This window comes from Acanthopagrus latus, chromosome 9, assembly GCF_904848185.1.
Source record: "Acanthopagrus latus isolate v.2019 chromosome 9, fAcaLat1.1, whole genome shotgun sequence".
Lineage (NCBI taxonomy): Eukaryota > Metazoa > Chordata > Actinopteri > Spariformes > Sparidae > Acanthopagrus > Acanthopagrus latus.
The window spans coordinates 5,304,193-5,324,127 of NC_051047.1; the positions used below are offsets into that span (position 1 = coordinate 5,304,193).

The window sequence follows — 19,935 nt, forward strand, 5'->3', positions numbered from 1 at the left end:
AGAGTAAAATTAGTGTCTCCATAAAATGTCTGATTTAGATGCAGGTCTTACTTCTGGATAGCATCTGTCTCTGTGACAACTTAGTAGAATTATTATGTGTCGATCTTACGTAGAAAAATGTTTCAAGTAAAGCATAAACCTCATTATTCGGTTGGTTGGTAAGTGGTTCATATGAAAAGCCTAACCAGAGCTAGTTCAGAATGAGGTTCTGTTTTTAAAACGTTGAACCCCTCAGATTAAGGCTGAGTCACAGCCAATACATCACCCTCACAACCCACTCCAAGTTTTGGTTTCCTGTTCCAAATATGGTCGCCAGAATTCCAAAAACCACAGCGAAACAAAAAAGTTTCAAAGTTCGTTCTGCTTTTCCAAAAGTCTAAACACTGTAACCTTGGTGTTGTCATACTGACGCATGAACGATGTATCTGAATTTGCAGTGCAGCTGCAGATGTCAGCATGGTGAGAAAAGGACAGAGTGAAAGCCAAACAAAAGTCCAATGAAGGTCAAATTGCAGCTAAACCTCAAAGAAGATGCTGCACTGTGCAAACATTGTCATGCCCAGCCATAGCTTAGTCAGTGATGGTGGAAGAGATCATCTCATCTTGCAATCTTAAATTTATAAAGATATTCCACCTGGCTAGACTTATTGTCTTATTACAATAAACTGAGAAACAACAAACATGCCAGACCTTAGTTCCATCTGGATGATTTTTCAAAGACTTTTTATATCATTACTTAAAAGAAAACTTTTGACATGCAGTTCTGGCTATTACTAAGCAAAGACATAGCTGGCCGGCAGAGTTAGCCAAATGCCTGCAAACCAGAACATACAACACAGTACATTTAAGTCATACCCTAGGGTGGGTGGGAGGTTAATGCAATAACAGCTCCAGAGTTCTATTATTCAGTCATTTTGTGCGGAAGGATGGGACAAAACTGAGAATTGAAAGATGGGAACCTTTGAGGATCTAATATCTGATCTAATTAGACTCCTACTTGACTTCAAACAAAACTAATTTTGGATCAAAGCACCTCATGTGTGTTAGATGACCAAGTCAAGATTTCCACATCCCAGACAAATGTGAGAAATTCCGGACAAGTATTATCTGTGTTTACTGAGCCTGTAAATAATTCACAAAGACTGCTGATGTTGGTATTTGAGAATCAGACTCAACCATCTTACTCGAGAATCCTTCATCCAATCTTTAATCCGTAAATGTAATTTTCAGTACGGACATGTTCCCATCACTTTTTACAAGCACAGTTAAAAATAATTGAGAAAAACCTTGTACCTTGAAATGTTAACTAACAAGTAGGAACACTTTGCACTCCATCAGCAACCACAGTTATCATGTTTCACAGGACCTAAACTAGTCCTGTGTATTGTTCAATTAAAATATTAGACTTTAAACTGCAGTTAAGCAACAACAAACATTATGTGCAGAATAACTGTGATTCTTCATAAGATGAAAGATGTGATAAGTGTGTCATAAATTAGATAGAGCTGAGTAGGTAGCTAGCAAGACTAGTCATATGGTTTGCAAACAACATAAGATCATTGTGTCTTATTTGTTGGGTTTTATGGTAGTCCTATAAGGTGGTGACTTATAGTAAAGTGCTGCGTGCTACAGAAGTTTTCTTTGGTTTGCAGCTTTAAAAAAAAAAAAAAGTGTAGGCAGCTAATCCTTTATGATTGATGATTCTGTGTTAGCCCCTAGTGGAGGAGATCCACAAGTGTAGTACTTTAGTTTAATTGTGTAAAATGTCTCAACTGATTTTACGTAAAAACTCAATACAGTTTAACTAATTTTCTCATATATATGTATGTGTATATATATATGTATGTGTATATATATATGTATATATATATATGTATGTGTATATATATATATATATATATATATACATACATATATATATATATATATATATATATATATATATACATACATACATATATATATATATATATATATATATATATATATGTATGTTTCTATATGTGTGTGTGTGTGTGTGTAGTTTATATTATATTCATTAGATTTTTTCCCCTTTTATGTAACCCTCACACAGGAAGTAATTACTAATAGTGCAGTTTTTGGCTCAGATTTACAAGGAATGTAAAATGTCAGACTGACTTGACATCAACGATATCGTAGAGGTTCTTGAGAAAGTCAGAGTCCAGGTGGTTGTGCTCTCCAGTCAGCGTGTGGAAGTAAACCATTACATATTCCTTCACTGTGATGTGATCCATCACATGGATGAAGTACAGCAGGGCCTGCACACACAAACACAGACACAGTCAGTGTGCGCACATTCTCCCACAATTTTTCACACAAGTTAAGTTATATTTCAGTTTGTTTCAAGCTTTATAATTTCAGGGGGTGGTAAATCTAAACATTCTGTAAGTTCACACACACAAAATACGTTGACATGTAAACAGACTCATGGATCAAGTTAAGTCTGACTTTGATTTTGTTAAAAGGATTTTATTTTGAAATAACTATTGTATTTTGTTACCTTTTCAATGTCGATAAGGGTGACTGGGATGTTTCGGCCAACCAGAACCATCACTGTCCTGCCACACATATCCACACCTGGGGACACACACACACAATACTAATGTTCACACACAGGCTCAGGCTTATAAAATTTTATCTTGAGTTCCGTGAACCATGGGTGTGCATTCAAAAAAAAAATAATTCTGAAATGTTAAACACTAAACAATGAATAGGTAGGCACAGTAAATCATTTCTAGTTAATTATAAAAATGATAATCATCAGAACTTTCTGCCATAGTTTATAAATGATTTTATAATGATATAAAGACACATCCCCTAAAAATCTCAATTATCACTTTCAGACTTTTAAATAATTCAGACTACAAAACACATTTGCTTCATGTGAAAGCTGTATGCCAGAGTCAAGATTTGTTACAGCTCTTTATACAGTCCTTTTGCCCTGCTATGTTCACTTTGATGTTCATTAATGTTTTCTTGAAGCTTTCCTGTTTTGTCAGACTGTTTTGTTTGTTCTACGTGGTTCTAATTATATTCATTACATCTGAAATCAAGGATAGACTTAACTTTGAATTTCAAGGTTAAGTCTATCCTTCATTTCAGATGTCTGCACAGATCTAAATAATGAGTCTACTTGAGTGGTATTATCCCATATCATCCCCTTTCAAAATAATAAACTACTTTGTTGCCTTGTGATGTGGCTTCCTGTTATAAATATTTGAATATTAATTTTATATATTAATCTAATGTCAAGTTGGGACACAATGATGCACTGATAAATAAAAACTGAGGCCTTTTAAAGCGATTTGTTTTATTTCAATTAAAAATTGTTATGATTTAAATCGGAGCTAAATGGGCTCAGTAGGCTCCCTGGTTTGAGACAACAGGTTATAAACTGTCAGTGAATTTTGCATCTAAATACCTCGTCAAGTGAAAATTATTATGTGACCCCTAGAACCAAGAATGGGGCTAAATTGTATAAAAACACTGCCTCCTACTGGTTAGGATAATCAACTGCACCTCATAACAGCTGTGACTGGGGGATGACCCCACCAGTACTCTCTGTACATGCACGAACACACACACACATAGGCACGAACACACACGGACACACACACACACCAGTTTGATATAAAGCCTTCAGTGCAGCGACGTCTGACAGATCCTCTGCTCTCGCCCGACACAGCCAGCGATTGTAACTGAAGAAGAGAATCACACACAGAAATGGCTTTCAATTTATGGTTCATGGTTAAAAGGCGATACACACCATATAATACAGACTGGACTGCTGCCTCCCTAAATATGTCAGTTATGCAAAAATAAAATAAACTGTGGCTCATTAGGTAACACTTAAAATGCAGGTAGGTTACCAGTGGGTTTGTGAATAACGAGCCAGATCTGTAAGTAATCTAGGCTCTTAGAAATACACAGTTCATGCAATAAAATTAATCTGTTGGTCAATGGCTATAAAAAATATTTGAATTTATGATCTCATAATAAACTATAACCTTCAGAAATTTAAGTGTCAGCCAAAATGTCTTACAAAGCAGACCCCTCTTGCACACTCAGGTGTTAAACTAGAGACTCCATGTTCCCTGTCTGTCGCCTCTATCAGCAACTGAATAAAGCCAGAAGTCCCAACGCTAACGTCGCTAATGCTAGTGTCCATTAAACACAACTGAGACTTAGAGCATTTAATTTTGTCCTATGAATATTTGTGTTGTCACAGCATGTTCCAGTTGAACCCTTACTTCCTCTGGTGTTGTTTCTGCATGGCCGCCTCTGACATCTGGCCCTGCAGGATCTGTTTCCTCTGTTTGTCCACATCACCCTCCATGCGGGCAAAAGCGTGATTCCCCACCTGACCCAGATCCAACTCCAGACTCTCCTCCTCAGAGTCGTCTGCAATAACAATGAAACAAACAGATGATAGTCGGTCATTTACTTGTAATTTACTTCACTAGCTACAATGGATTCATAATGGTTGTGGGGGCATTAAGTCAAATTTTGCAGCAAATTCATTTAACACATTTAACACACATATGAGACTCAAAGTATACCTCTTACAGGATTGAAGCAATAAATGATCCTGGCCCTAGCTTCATTGTGATTGTTAATATGATATTTTTTCCCCCCAAAAATAGACTGTATGTATACACACATTCGTAGGGTGTGCTTGTTTGCCTGTCTTTGTTTTTGTTTTGTTTTGTTTTTTATTTCACTGATCCTCATCCATCTGAAGCATTACATTATTTGTGTGTGTGTTTATGAAAAAGCTGTCAGTAAGGTCATGAACTCAGAGAACAGAATTCCGGCTCAGCTTCAAGTCTGTTTCTCTGCTTGCTTTTCTACAACCACATGTATGCTCATATGCATGTCCCCACATTTTATCCACATCCAAATGGACATGTGTGTCTGTCAGTGTGTATATACAGCAGCATGTTGTTATTGGGTTTCACTCGCAGGCTGCCTGCCTGCGTTGGATCAACATCCTGTGGCCACATCTCGCTTCTTTGAAGCATCACGCCAGCAGACCATCAGACTGGAGATCAATGGAGGCAACAGGCTTAATGCTGAAACCACAAACACTTCCTAACACATCTTACTTTAACAATCCTCTTCACCAAAAACTGACATTTAGACAAAGTGCAGCAAAAGCTTAAACTGAGAGAAACTAAGAGGTCATACAAAATACTGTTTATATGAAAGGCCTCAACGAGAATTAAAACTGTTGGCAGCCAATAGTCAAAATGTCTTATTATACTCATCCTTGCTCGTCTTACTGTCTTTGCAACAGCGCCAACTAACTGCACAAACTGTGGTATAAGTATCAGCCTTCTCTCAATTGCTCCATTACAATGGCAAAAACTCCTCAGTCTACATATACATAGAAGACAACTAAATTTAAAAATCATAAAACAAAAATATGATGTTTTTTGGGGGGCCATACCGAGACTTTATTTGAAAGGAAAAAAGATCAGCAAGTCATTCCCATAATTGTGGCAGACAGGGATCGACTGATAATCTCAGGTTTCAGGAGAAATCGATTTGGACTGCTATTGTTCTGAGATGATAACTGTGACTGGAGGCCAATCACAGATGAAGTTAAGTACTGGCACTCTCTTTGAACTTACAAATATGCATTGAGTATCCAACAAAACAGTTAACCTTAAAAGTTCCTGACAGCTGCCAGTGCTGTAATAAGATGCATCCAGGTGTCTGGATTAATGCTAGTTTAGCCACATTTTACAGCCTAACCTATTAGATGAACTTGACCTCTGCCTGCACAATTTATTATTTTTCTCAAATTTGCTTAGCACAAGTAAGTTCATGAAATCATTAAAAACACAAGCCAAATGTTTTCATTCAAATAGATTACTTAATGCCCTGTTAATTACAAACTGTTAAATCCATGTCATTGTCTCCTTAGCTAGATTCTTGGCTGACTGCTGTGAAATAATCTCAAGATGATGAAACTATTCATGAAATCAATCAATGTTTGACCCTGTGATCACTTATATTTGAATGACGCATGTGAACTTGCCACAGTAGGAACAGTGGTGTTACATAACATTTGAAGGAGGCACAAACCAAATGTGTGCATGTGGTAAGGCAACAAGTAAAAATGATATATTACAAGAGGGAATGCTGACTGCAAACAAGCACATGACATAGGGCTAAGAAGAACAACGCTGGACCAAAAGCAGTTTTTGTTTTGAATCTGAAATAAGAACGCATCATCTTGCCTGATGTCCCACTAGAAATTTTATATCAATTTAGCAAGTCTGAAATCACCCTAAATAAGACCGAAATGGACTTCTCACACTTATATTTTGATAAATCTATTGTAAGTCAGCAGAATTTTCTACACACTTATTATTCAGTTTAATTCCCTCAATGTGTTTTTGATTTCACATTCAAAAGTATGGGAGGGATGGACAGATGGATGAAAACATAATGAATCCAGCTGAGGTAATTACTGGTGTCCAGTCATAAAAATGTCTTTGAAACGAGGAGACTGGAATTTAATTGAAGTTAAATACAAACAAGGTGTCCTTAAATAACCTCCAAGTTCAGAACACAGATGAAAAACCTTCTACACAGCTCTTCTACACTTTGACTGGCTCACCGACTGACCAAGCACAAACACACTGTCCTCGTCAGAACTGAATTGTTCAGACCTTCATATTTGAGCTGTATTTGATGTTTTAGTTCACTGATTGGTTGACTGGTTGACTTTGATAATGCAGAGGTGATTGACTGGTTGCCTGATTGTCCTGTTGACTGGTTTACTGGTCAGTTGACAGGCTGTATGTCGGGCAGTTTAAATGGTAGCCAAATGTTTGAGCGATTCACTACTTGTGTGAGTGAACAGCTGGTCAACACTCTTGTTTTATTTTGTTTCAAATGTTTTTTTTTATATTGAACACAAATACAATTTAAAATGGTCACACATCAAATTTTATATCTATCAAAATGAGCGCTCTCTCTTGCAGTTGACACGTCAGTTAACTGTTGAGTTCCTCAAAATAAAATGAAAGCCCTCATCTGTCTGAGATCAGAATTAAATTGGAGGGAAAAAAAACAACAAATGCCTCCCTTTCCTCAGTATGTGACGAATGAGGAGAGACATGGAATGATTCAAAAACTGATTCAATAAATCATGACTGTGAGTGTTTATTTAGCTGACTCTTTCGGCCATAAAAGTACATCAGTTGATCTTGGACTATTCTTTATTGTTACAAGATGAGAAGATACAAGCCTCAATAACTAAATAACTGACTGAAAGAAGAAAAAAAGTCTACACTAATAAATAGAGAGCTGACATAAAGGTGAACCGCATTATTTGTCTTTCTAATGCTGGGAAACATTTTGTCACATCACAAAAGACTTGTTTATACTGTCTACCTTCCAGGGTGCCGGGTTTCTCGGCGATGCGAATCTGTCTCTCTGGGACGACAGGTTCACCCTCCGAGTTGCCGATGTCAGCTGGGATGAGAGGCAGGCAAGCCTTCTCCTCTTCCTCAGAGCGAGGGTAGTACAGAGGCAGTAACTTCTTGTATACAGACTAAAAGAACACACACACGCACACACACACACACACACACGCGTGCATATATTCATAATAATTTCGAGAAATATAAACACTGACATATCAGACAGTAGGGCAGAAAAAGAATCTTTTTGTCTCTACGTATAATTGAAACTACGAATGCTTTACAGGAAATACAGTCCAAAAGCGTCCTTCATTATCTCCATCAAATGCATATCAAGTCTTGCCTCAATTTCATCTGCCTCAATTTCATCTTTACTTTGAGTGTGGCTGTTGAGAACAGCTATGTACATGGTCTGTTGACATGTTATAAACTTGTCCGCTTAGTAAATATTGAGACCTTGTCTCAATTAAGGGGCTGAATTGTTTGAAAGATGCAGCCCAATAAAATGCTTTCAGAGGACCCAAACGTTATCCTGATGAAACTAGTGGTGCATTTAGGTGTTTATCATCAATTGTTAAATTCAGAACTTCTAATTTTTTCATCGAGAAGATACCCTGAGACAGCAGCATTGTGCAAATGTAAACGTAACATAACGTAGTGTAACATAACATAACATAAACTAACATAACTTAATATAACATAACCTGAAACCAAGAGGCCCTGCCTTCACACAAAGAAGAATGCAGAAGGTTTAGCTTACATTGGTGAAAAACTTACTAGAACATTACACAAACATTAACTTTCTTTCAAGTTGGCTTTCTTCTGACTACACTTTTAAGTTACCCGTACTGTGACTGTTGCTAAATACAGTTAGAAGGAAAAGTCACAGATTGAAGTCATACACACCTCCTCTGTGTCTGACACTGTGAACACCACGGCCTCCAAGCTGTTTCCATGATTTTCCAGGAACCTGCGCACAGTTCCTATAAACATGAGAACACACACACACACACACACACACACACACACACACACACACACACACACACACACACACACACACACACACACACACACACACTTTACATTTGCCATTGACTTAAAGAGGTCATTTTATTCTAAGTTTCATTATTATAACAGGGGGTTCTGGTAGAATAGGTTTAAACCTACACTTTTAAAAAAATCACATTATTTTTCTCATATGGTGCATTACTGCAGCCTCCCTTTTCACATCTCGCCTGTTCTCGATCTTTGGTTAGAGTTGCACTACCACATTACTTTACAGGAAGGATGTGGCCAATCAGAGGCAAAGTAGAGCTGGTCATGCCGAATCTAAATTACAACAGCTACAGCAGTAGCAACTGTTTGTCTGCTGACTGACTGGAGTGTATATATTTCAGAATAAATACATACAACTATATATTTATTTAACACCTGTTACACAGTGACACACGTACATTACAGAGGTAAAGGCTCAACTCTAAACCAGGTGTTTGTTTGACTGACCTTAGTGGAACATGAACATTAAATTGAATGCCAACAGACATGAAGAACTGTAGTGTGTGTTTAAATTAAATTAGCCTGTTTGCCTGTATAATTTGTTGACCTAATCTGGTGTGTGTATATTATATACAGCCAAGAATTGTATGTCATATTGTCAACCAGTGATTAGATGTTTTGTGTGTTTTTGTATGATCATGGCTGGTATCCACGGGGTGGACCAATGTGTGTGTCTTTGTATGACCAAAGTTAGTGCTGTTACTTAGTTTTTGGGACAATTATCTGTACGTATGTAGAACAGGATGAAATATGACAGGATAAAGGGATTTCACTCTGAATTGTAAGTTGTGTACCTCTGTATCTAAATGATGAAAAGCTGTGTGTGTGATGTTGGAAATGTCTTACTGAGAGCGATGTGCGTAGCGTCCTCCAGTGGGTAACCTCTTTTGGTCGTGCTCACCACACAGAAGCCAACAGACGCCATTGACTGCTCTCTGTGGTGACAAGAAAAACAATCTCATGTACTGTAGGCCACATTTACAGATGGTTTGCATAGCAAATGACAGAAGTTCTTTTCATTAAAAAATCTGTATATTTTATATATAGATTCTATTATACTTTATATTTAGATCATTCTTGATGTATGGTCTACCCTACATAAAATATAATGTTAAATTCGTAAAGTGTAAAATAAACCAAACATTTTACATGATTATTAATTTTCTATTACACATTCCATTTTGCTTTTTGACTCATATATTGTGCTTTTTGCTTCCTGTTGCCAGTGTGTGAATCAGAAAAACTGGGAAGCTCAGAGTTGTTTTCATCAAATCACTGTCTATTTGCACTCGTCAGGCACTAACACTGGGCCTCATGCAGCAACATTCTCTCAAATTTCACATCCACATCCACCTGGCCTCCAGGACTCCAACTGTCTGTGTGCCAGTGGTTGAAAGTGCACTCCTGTCTGGTCTGGGGATTTGCCAGGGTGATCATGGAGCCATGGAGTGAAGGCATAACCTCTGTCCCCTGTGTTACATCTTTATAAAACTGAGTTTAATAAAATGTAAACTGGATGGTGGTTTTTAGAATGACACATCATTGACCAATCAGCCACCCATCTCCATCAGCTCTTTGAGCACGACGCATTAGTTGTGTGTTCTCCCTGGTCAATGGGTCACAACATTCAGAAGGTGACAGTTTGCATCTGATATTATTTGGATATTAATAGAGTCTAACAGCATTTGATTGAAGGATGGGAATATGCACAAACTCTACAGCACCACTGATATTCTGCACTACAATAAAAACAGCGGGAACAACAAGTACTGGGGAATGAATGAAATTATCACTTTCAGTACTCTCGGAAGCTCATGACTCAAACAGCACTGTGAAATGCCTGACCTGTCTCCCATCTATCTCTGAAATGATCCTGTGGCCAAAACTCTGCATGTGTAGAGTACTTGGAGGTGTGGATGCAAGGAATTTGACTGGTGTGTGTTTCGCTTAAATTGAGGCTCCAGGTTACTCCACAAATTCATAAGCAGTGCTCGTGGCAATTTGCAGCCAATCATCTGTCTCATCAAACAGATCTGTGCAATCTCTAAAACATGCTCTCAGTGGAAGGCCTGGTTTGCCAAAACATCTAGTAGCAGTAGGTAAGTCATGATTCAGCTGCTTAACGCATGCAATCATCCCAGGGTTTTTATAGTCTTAATAACGATCAACTGAACAATAGTATTTTGCACATAGTAAGAGTGCTCTCAACCACTCTACTACAATTTTCTCTTACCAAAGAGAAGAGCAAAGATAAGAAAACATTGGTGAATCCCATTGTGGATAAAAATACAATTAAGAGAGAATTTGTATATCATGAGCCAAACATTTAGCAACCACAAAATATTCAAATCGGAGAGCAAAGAAGAATAAATAACAAAAAATCCATCATCATCTTCTCTTGACAGCTCTACTCTAAGAGGAATGAATACATTTCACCTATATAACATGTTGCTTCAACATGGTTTAAGACCAACTGAGGGGCTGACAGGCTTTGTGTCTTATTGAATGACATCTCGATTTGACGGTTCTTACGCAGCCAGCTGCATGATGTTTCTGTAGCAGCTGTACAGCGAGCTCTCTGCTGCCGTCCTGTACTTGGCTTTGTACTTTGGTCCCACTGTGTGGATGATAAACCTCGCTGCCAGGTTGAAGCCTTTGGTTAGCTTCGCTTCTCCTGTCCGACATCCTGCACACAAAAATGCAAAGCAACCTCATTTACCATTTAGTATGAAGGCGGAATTTTTTTTTAAAAAAGTTAGAAAATTAGAAAAGGCTTATGGCTGCAAAGGTGGGTGACTGATGTATTTGTACATTAATGCTTCTTCAATTGCTGCATTAGCAACAAAAATGTTTATTTCTTTTCAAAGTTGAATTTTCATGTATGGGAGCCTTAAAAGTTATTCAGATTACAAAGGCATATCTGGTATCTAGCCATAAAGATATTTTCAGCTTCGAGTGCAAAGCTTTTTAAATATTTTCGTTTAAAACGTGCAGCATGTCACTACCCTAATAACACTGGTGAATGACATGACGTTGGTGCTCACCAGGCTGCACAATGTGGTAGAAAAAAAAATAAATAAATAAGATTGACATTATTGTAACAAATCTTGCCATTGTCATACGATTAATTATTAGGTGGAATGATGACTTTTGGCTTCATGATTTCAATTTTCACTGAAAAACTATTTAAATCATGATGATGTGACATTTGTTTTCTTACATCTGGAGAACAAGTTCTGTAGGCCAGGACATCTGTGAAGCACTACAGCACTACATTATAATGCTGTTTTGTTACACATGTACCGTTATCAAATAACTGCAGCCTTTCGCAATTTGGATTTTGCACTCAGTTATATTGCAGGCTCAATTATTTTGTGACTAATCTAGCATCCCCGGTGCTAACAAACAATACATCAAAACAACCCAATACAAAACATCTCTTTGCAAAACATGTAGAATTTTTCCGTTTGTTACGTGGATTATCTAGAGCAACTTCCTTCAATCCTGCCCCCCTGCTCTGCATGTTTTACATGTTTCCCTGGCAGCACACACCTGCTTCAAATGAATGGGTCCTTATTTAGTATGAAATGATAAAGATGTACAATCACTTCGGACTTTTCACAATGGGTGTTATGTCCATTATCAAAATCACAAAATAATGAAATATATTTTTGGAAGGACAGTGTTAGTTCAAACTTGTGCAATCTTTTTTTTATTATTATTATTTTGGCCTTTCATGGCTTTGTTTGAAAGGACAGCTCGAGACTGACAGGGAATTGGACAAGAGAGAAGGGGTGACATGTGACAAAAGGGCCTGCTGCGGCAGCCTTTGTACATGGGGAGCTCGCTGTACCAACTGAATTACTGGGGTGCCCAGGCGAGAGGCAATCTATGCCAAGAGGACTGAGGCTGTTCTGGCACCGTGTGGTGGCTAGACACCTTATGAAGGACACTGTTCATTTTGTAGTACTTTTTGAAGCATATTCAAGGGCAATTAATAAATAAGTCCAAAGTGTTACTGATGTTTCACTGGTAAAACATCATTATACTTGAGTGCCACAAAAGGCGCCATCAAATAAAATGTATTATTATTATTATTAAAGTTTTAGAGAAATGTATTTTCCAGATTTATCTCAGGGTTTCATATTGCATATCTTCGTGAGAGCAGCTGAGGAGTTGTTGTAGATCAGCAATGTTATGAGCCTTTATTTTAATTTCAGCTGATCATCATGTGCGTGGTTATGTGTAAACATTGACATTTATGCCTTCTGCCTGCAGACATTGGCCTGCAACATCACTGAGGAGGGAAACTCATTTCAAACTTTTTGTTGAAGTCAACCCACCTTTGAGTTTGAGCAGCTCGTCTCGCAGCTCGGGCCCCGCCAGCTGATGGATGCTGTCAGACACTGGGTTCTTGTCATTAAGCGACTCGTTGCTGGTGTTCACGATTGAGGTGCAATTCAGCAGGGCCACGTCACCAGTGCTGTTGTGGAAAGAAAAAAAGTTACTCTTCTAAAATGTATACATGAATGATATGATATGTCATTCATGGTATCTGGCTACCAATTACAATTATCTTTTAGATTTTATTTCAGGCAAAATCTTGCTTGAATCTCATTGTGTTTGGTATGTTTTCATTAAACCATTTTGTCTGGTTGGACTCACATTATACTGCTACTAGTATACACTCTCGACTTAATTTATTCAGTGTTTCTCTAGTAATGTAAATTAGTTTTACAACTCTATCTATACACATATCTATCCTAACAACCTTGAAGACTGAGGCATTTAGCCAAAGTAAAAAGCTTATTTGATTGCTTCAGTAAAGTAATTTCTCCATAGCTAAGCCCTGCAGGGTGTGTTTGGAAAGAATAATGAGGAACTGCCTGTGTTGAAAGAAACTGGTCACAGGACAAGTTTAGCCTCAAAGATCAAGAAGCAAGAGGCTTTTTTTTAACATCATCCCTTTTAGTTTAATAAAAGATGAGGCACAATCCAAAACAAACCAGGCGGCCATAAACGAATCTAACTTTTAGTCAGACACACAGCTCGATGACAGTATCTGAGAATGTTTAGGTTACAAATGTTGCTTGTGAAGAAAAATGGTCACAAGTATTTTCCCAGATAAACAGATTTATATAGGCAGGGTTACATCAACACAAACATTACAGTCTCCCCCTCCACCATTTATCATAGAAACAAAACCGTTTGCATGAATGTGTATGAGTGACAGTTAGGGGTGTGCCATATGAAATTGTTCATGATAATAGTGGCATAATTTTTAATGTGATAAAAAAAGTGACATGTTCATGTGATGACTAATGCAGCAACAACAATGTCTGAAAGTGAAAGTAATGCTGCTGCCAGCTCTGCTCTGTTGAGTTGGTTCCAAAAAAGGAGGTGACTTAGTGTGGCAGTGCTTTAGTTGTAAGAGCTCAGATCAGCAGCACACAATGGTCAAGTGTAAGCAGCTAGAAGAGTCAAGAAGATGCTAACAGCAATAGCGAACAACACAGGAAACCCGAAACGTCTGGTTGCCCCAGTAGCTTTTGCAAAACTGTACAACTGTTTACAATATATTGTAATGTATTGTTTAGATGGAAAATGGCACTATCCAACTATATCACTATTTGCTAGCTTCTTATATTAATCAGTATTATGAAAAACGTAAATTCATCTGGAAGACAATAAAAGCCTGTCAAATTTTCACACATTTAGACTGGTCACTGTCACTCACATTTAAGTGAGTTAGTGCGACATTTTAGTTGGGTTGCATGGAAATCATGGGATCTCAAATTTCCTTCAGTTTCCTACCATCTTCCTCTAGAACCATGATTCTCATCCTTGGGGCTAGGGACTCTTAGGAGGTAAATGTGAGGAGCAGGAAAATTATTACCAAAAAAAGAAATAAAAAAAAAAAAAGAAAAGAAAAGAAATTCAGTTTCATACAATTATCATATCCATGTTCTTAATTTTTCTTTTTTCATTAAAACACCAAATCATTTTACCATTTCCAAAATGTATTCAAATGCAATAATCTACAGTTATAAAAGAAAATATATCTATGGTGGGAATGTTTACCATTCATAGGCATAATCAACCTGTGACAAAGTGGTTTCCAGCTTAAAGATACCACAGGTCATATTTCATTAAAGCTTTGGTCATGTTAGTGCAGCAGGAATGTGCTCGCTCCTGATGACAGAGCAGGGGAGGGCTGCTACAACAACAAGGCTCTTATAGAGAGGCTGCTGCCAAGTCAGGCTGCAGTTGGTCATGTGTTCATACACAAAAGATTTATGAGGGGATCTGGACTCTGAACTGGTCCGTGCAAGCACATGGCGAGACACAGTCAGGGTTCACACTACAGATCCAAAACTGCGTCAAATACGTGATGAGTTACATCTGAAAATAACTGACAGGGATGACCAAAACACATGCATGTGTAGAGTAACAATAAAGAATGTCAAGAGCACGTCTGTGTCTCAGCTTCCCCTGCTTCTGTCTTCATTTTAACTACTCAGCAACCCGTCACCAGACATGGGGTCACTCTGAATTTATCAAAATTCTATTGAGCTAGCTAGAATTACAAAACTGCAAACTGACTCAATCCAATCAGAGAAACATTAAGGTCCAGCCTGGTTGTATTTATCCCCTCTACACTGAATTGAGTGGACCCACATAATTCAATTTAAAATACAAAGCAATGTTTGAATTAAGGAACTCAGTTTTCTGATACTATAAACCAACATTTCCATAACAGAATTCAGGATGTAAAACAGGAAGACAATGATTTTCTTTTTAAAAGAGCATGAGCCTACCTAATGTTTTTGTGAACATTAGGCTGCAAGAATGGACTATAAAGAACTATTGAAAACCTGAGATATTTGGACTATAGCTTCATTACTGGACTGAAGGAAAAAAAATTCCCCTTCACTTTGATCCACAGCAATTCCAATGACCAGAACCAGAATAATCTTTAATTGTACTTTACCAGTTAATAGAAAGCAATGTGGAATTCAAGAGCCACAGTCACAGTATATCAGATTTTCCTGTTCCCTCTCTTTGCCGTAAAATGGTTCAAAGCAGCTGGATGTGATGTCTGATCCATAGAGAGCAAAGACAAACTTAGGTAAACATGAGTATACATTAGGTTTGGAAAGAAAATTTTCAAGGCAACAATAATGCACACTTCTCCCATTAAATGACCATTTCACACTTAAATGAAAAGTGTGATGGGTGCAAATCTCATTTTCCATTGATTAGGACGAGTGATTGGTTTGTTTATACATTAAATTCCCATTAAAAAGCATGCTTGCATGACCATCTGGAGAGTGTGAACTGCATGGGTTTAATTCTGATCAGTACCAGTGCCAGCTAAAGTCAGTTCAGTTCACAATTCTCGTGTGTAAGGATCCCATGATTCTGCAAGATGGAGGAAAGGATCAAACAAAAAAGAAAAAGCCTTAAACATCAGCAGGTAAGAACAAATGGAGCAGAAATAATTTGATCAATTATTGATGCTAAATTTAAAATTATTATGATGATGAAGTAAGGTACTGGGCAGGCCTCATAAGCAGCACTGAAATTAAAAGGGACATCACTCCCATGTGCGATGACAGGAAAATGAATATGAATGAAAGTTATATGTGATTCCTTAGAGCCTTACTGCATTATATTATATTTTTTGTCGTCACCAGAGTGTGTTTTCCTTTACATAAAGACTGATGATAAGAAGTTACAAACGGACACATAACAAATGCACTATAATTTATACAATAATTTATAGTACATTTGTTATGTGTCAGTTTGTAACTTCTTATCATCAATCACAACAAATGAAGTGTTTGTCGCTCAAAATTTTTAAATGATTTATGAGCCTACAGTCTGCCTTCATCCATCCCTTTCCAAACGTAAGAGGCAAACTCAAAACTCAACCACAAGTGTGAAGATATATTTTGTGTGACTCACAAGAGGATGATCTTGCGGTTGATGTCTGCTCTGATGGGGAAGGGCGAGGGGAAGGCTTCCTGGCCAAGCAGGCTTTCGCTTTGGTTCAGGGGTGTCTCCTTGACATCCTCATCCAGCTGCTGCTGCCAAGTGGGGAGAGTCTGGATGTCAATGAACTGAGAGCGAGCACCCAGAGGATCCATCCTATTACACACCGACGCTGGATCTACAAGCAGGCTCACTGCAAGCAGATGAGACAGAGGGAAGAGAGAGGCAGATAGAGAAAAGAGAGAGAAAGAGAGAGAAATAGAGACAAGACAAGTAATTTTCTTAACACAGTTCATTACTTAATCAAAAGAATTTTGATTATGGCCTCATTCAGTTAATCTACCTCTACGTTGTTTGGTCAACTCATTTTAAAAATGTTTGCAAAATTGAAAATATTTTAAAAAAAAATAGATTTATTCATTCACAACCACAATGACATCCTCAGTTATCCAAAAATATTTTGTTTACTGTTATATAGGAGTAAAGAAATAAAAACATATTCACATTTAACAAACTTGAACCATTTCAGAATTTACCTGACAAATTACCCAAACTGTTTAACTGACTGACAAAACAGCTGTCAATTAATATAATACTTGGCAACTAAGTGATGAATCATTGTAGCTCTACTGCCAAGTGTTTCCTCTGTTAGAAAATTCATCATTTTTTCTGTAAAGATCACAGAACAGTGAGTATAATTAAGAGAGCACAGGGACATCTTCAGATACTTGGTTATCTGAGTTCAAAGCACAAAGACATTCAATTTTCTATTACAGATGACAAAGAAAAGCAGATTACATTCATTATTTGTTGACGGACTAATGAATTAAGCAGTTAATAGTTTCAACTCTGTAATTTGATCTGTTACTCTTAAAATTATTCATGAGGCAAAAATACCAAAGCACTTGAGGCTGCCAGTTCGACACATATTGGGATATTTTCAATTAAGATACGTGTCAATCTATGTCAACTCATATTAATGTTAAGTTATTTTACATGCATTTAGTGAATAGGAGATGTATTTCATCCCCTTTTTTCTCAACTTGCTCTGTCTAATTCTACTTCACTACATGATTTTCACGATTACCAGACTCCTTGTTGACCCTGACTCAGATTGCAACCTGTGCTGTTGCTTGTTGTTCAGGAGGTAGAGTGGTCGTACAATAATTGGAAGGCTGGCAGTTCAACCCCTGCTCAAATAGTCAAAGTGCCCCTGGGCAAGATACGGTAATCCAAATTGCTCCAGAAAGCATAGCCATCGGTGTATAAGTGTGTGTGAATGGTTACCTCTGCTGAGGAGCAGGAGGCACTTTGCATGGTAGCCTCTGCCCCTTGAATGGTTGATACGACGAGACAAGAGCCACATAATCGCAGTCCATTTACTATGCATGCTTCCTGTTGCCATTAGATTCTGCAGAATCCTTCATGGCTGCCATTTGAGATTGCTGAAACATTGTGTAACATCGCAATTGTGATTGCTGGAAAATTCTTTTTAGTTTTGGCAGGTACGCACAGGACTGAAATAAAGCTTAAATAATTGACAATGACTGACCCTAGAAAGACTCAAACCCAAAATGAAATGGCACGTTACCACTCTGATGGCAAGTGCCATGTCTGTGTTTAAATGTGGATTAATCTAGGACTGTAGCCACTGAATAATGTCAATTTCAATTAATCCATAGATTTTAGAGGTGTCACAATTTTTTCAAATAACAATTTGATTTATTTTTCAGTATTCAATTTATTTAAATTTTCCTTTTGGCACCTACAGCTATATCATTCCTCAACTTTTCAGTCTTGATTTGTAAAGATCAAAGGGTCATTGGTTTTTCATTTCAGTTTTCAATTTTCTTTACAAATATTGGATAAATAATATCAGGTGTGATATAACCACCATGCTATTTTGGAATGTATCAAACTAAGGTAACAAGGTCAAATTTATATAATCTATTTAAACATTGAAACAATAATTCTACAGACAATTAGGAATAAACTGAAACAAAAAGACAGAGGGAAGAATCACTAGATGATGTACTTTAAATACGCAAATAGGCTAAGGCAGACACAAGAAATACTAGGATGAACTGCAGATTCTGCATCTTACTCTGTTAATCAAAATCAATTTAGTGCAAATTTTGTGGAAGCCAATTGTAGATTTTTTTTTCTTTCCATTAACTGATTTCTTCCATTATATTGCCAGAAAATCAGTTCCTCAAGCCCACACCAACATCTTCAGTATCAAATATTGAGAATTTGGAACATGTATGTATATGTTTAATCTTTTTGCTTGACAGAAAGCTTAAATGACTGAATGATAGTAAAAATGGCTGCAGATTTACTTTCTCTGTTGTTGTTGTGTGCCACAGTTTCATGTCACTAGGTTTTAACTGAATATTTGTCTTTGTCAGCATGAAATTGCTAAAATCTGCAACAGATCAGCATGAAATACTGGTTAACAACTGCTAAATGAGAGAATCTGCTGCTTTTCTCTGTACATCTTTGTTGGTTGGACAAAAAAAGTGCTAAAACAATTTGTCAAAGAAAATTAAACAACAACTATTCGGGCAATATATTAAATCAGCCCAACCGTTAAATTCAATCAAGCAAAAATGCCTGACATTTTCTATGGCCAGTTTCTCAAAGGTGAAGAGTTCTTGCTTTTCTCTGCTTCACATCAGACTTTTAAAATGTTGCTCAGAAGAGAAAAATCCGAGGAACCACTGCATATTTGTCTTTGTCAGCATGAAATTGTTCAAATCTGCTACAGATCAGTTAACAGCAACTTCACTATGATAAACCTGAAAACATCCGTACTGTCAGAGTACGAAAAAACCCAGCACTGATCAAACTACAGTACTTCTAGGGTTATCTTCAGTCTGACTGCAGCCAGATAAACCCTCACTGATTTCAAGCAGCAAATCTACTAAGAGCCCTGCATGTGATAAAATTATCAGCAGATTAGAGAAGATGAGCTCCAGGTCTCATTAAATCAGCATGACAGCAGCCTCCTTTCATGAGTCAGACATGATTTCACAGTTACATGACAACTGGTTCTTATACCCACACAGCAGGGTAGTTTAGAGAATATTACTCAAAACCAATTTTGAGTAAGTTATCGATCAGGTAAACAAAAGAGAGAATCTGCTGCTTTTTTGTGTACATCTTTGTTGATCGGACTAAAAAAAGTGTTAAAGCAATTTGTCTGTTAAATTCAATCAAGCAAAAATGCCTGACATTTCCTACTGCCAGTTTCTCAGACTGACTATGATTCAGCTTTGGGTCATTTCAACAGGGGTAAAAGACATATTCATCAATAGTGAATGTAATTTTTAGAGGAATACCTGATGCTTTCCTCAAAGATCTGAGTTTGTTTTTGGTATGTTTGTTGGTTTGCTTCTACTTGTGAAATGACAACCACGATATT

General features: G+C 37.3%; 1 protein-coding gene across 2 annotated transcripts in view; it reads right to left on the reverse strand.

Annotated features, from left to right (window-relative positions):
- The window catches only part of gdap2 (ganglioside induced differentiation associated protein 2), a 40,781-nt gene that overhangs the window by 19,311 nt on the left and 1,535 nt on the right, over positions 1-19,935 (reverse strand). For both annotated transcript variants that reach the window (XM_037109301.1, XM_037109300.1), the window contains exons 2-11: positions 16,485-16,704; positions 12,860-12,999; positions 11,049-11,202; positions 9,363-9,451; positions 8,364-8,440; positions 7,429-7,588; positions 4,272-4,422; positions 3,643-3,719; positions 2,522-2,598; positions 2,140-2,279 (exon numbers count right to left, since the gene is read on the reverse strand). In XM_037109301.1, coding sequence (XP_036965196.1) covers positions 2,140-2,279; positions 2,522-2,598; positions 3,643-3,719; positions 4,272-4,422; positions 7,429-7,588; positions 8,364-8,440; positions 9,363-9,451; positions 11,049-11,202; positions 12,860-12,999; positions 16,485-16,666 — 1,247 coding nt within the window. In that variant the 5' untranslated portion in view covers positions 16,667-16,704. The remainder of the gene's footprint in view (positions 1-2,139; positions 2,280-2,521; positions 2,599-3,642; positions 3,720-4,271; positions 4,423-7,428; positions 7,589-8,363; positions 8,441-9,362; positions 9,452-11,048; positions 11,203-12,859; positions 13,000-16,484; positions 16,705-19,935) is intronic.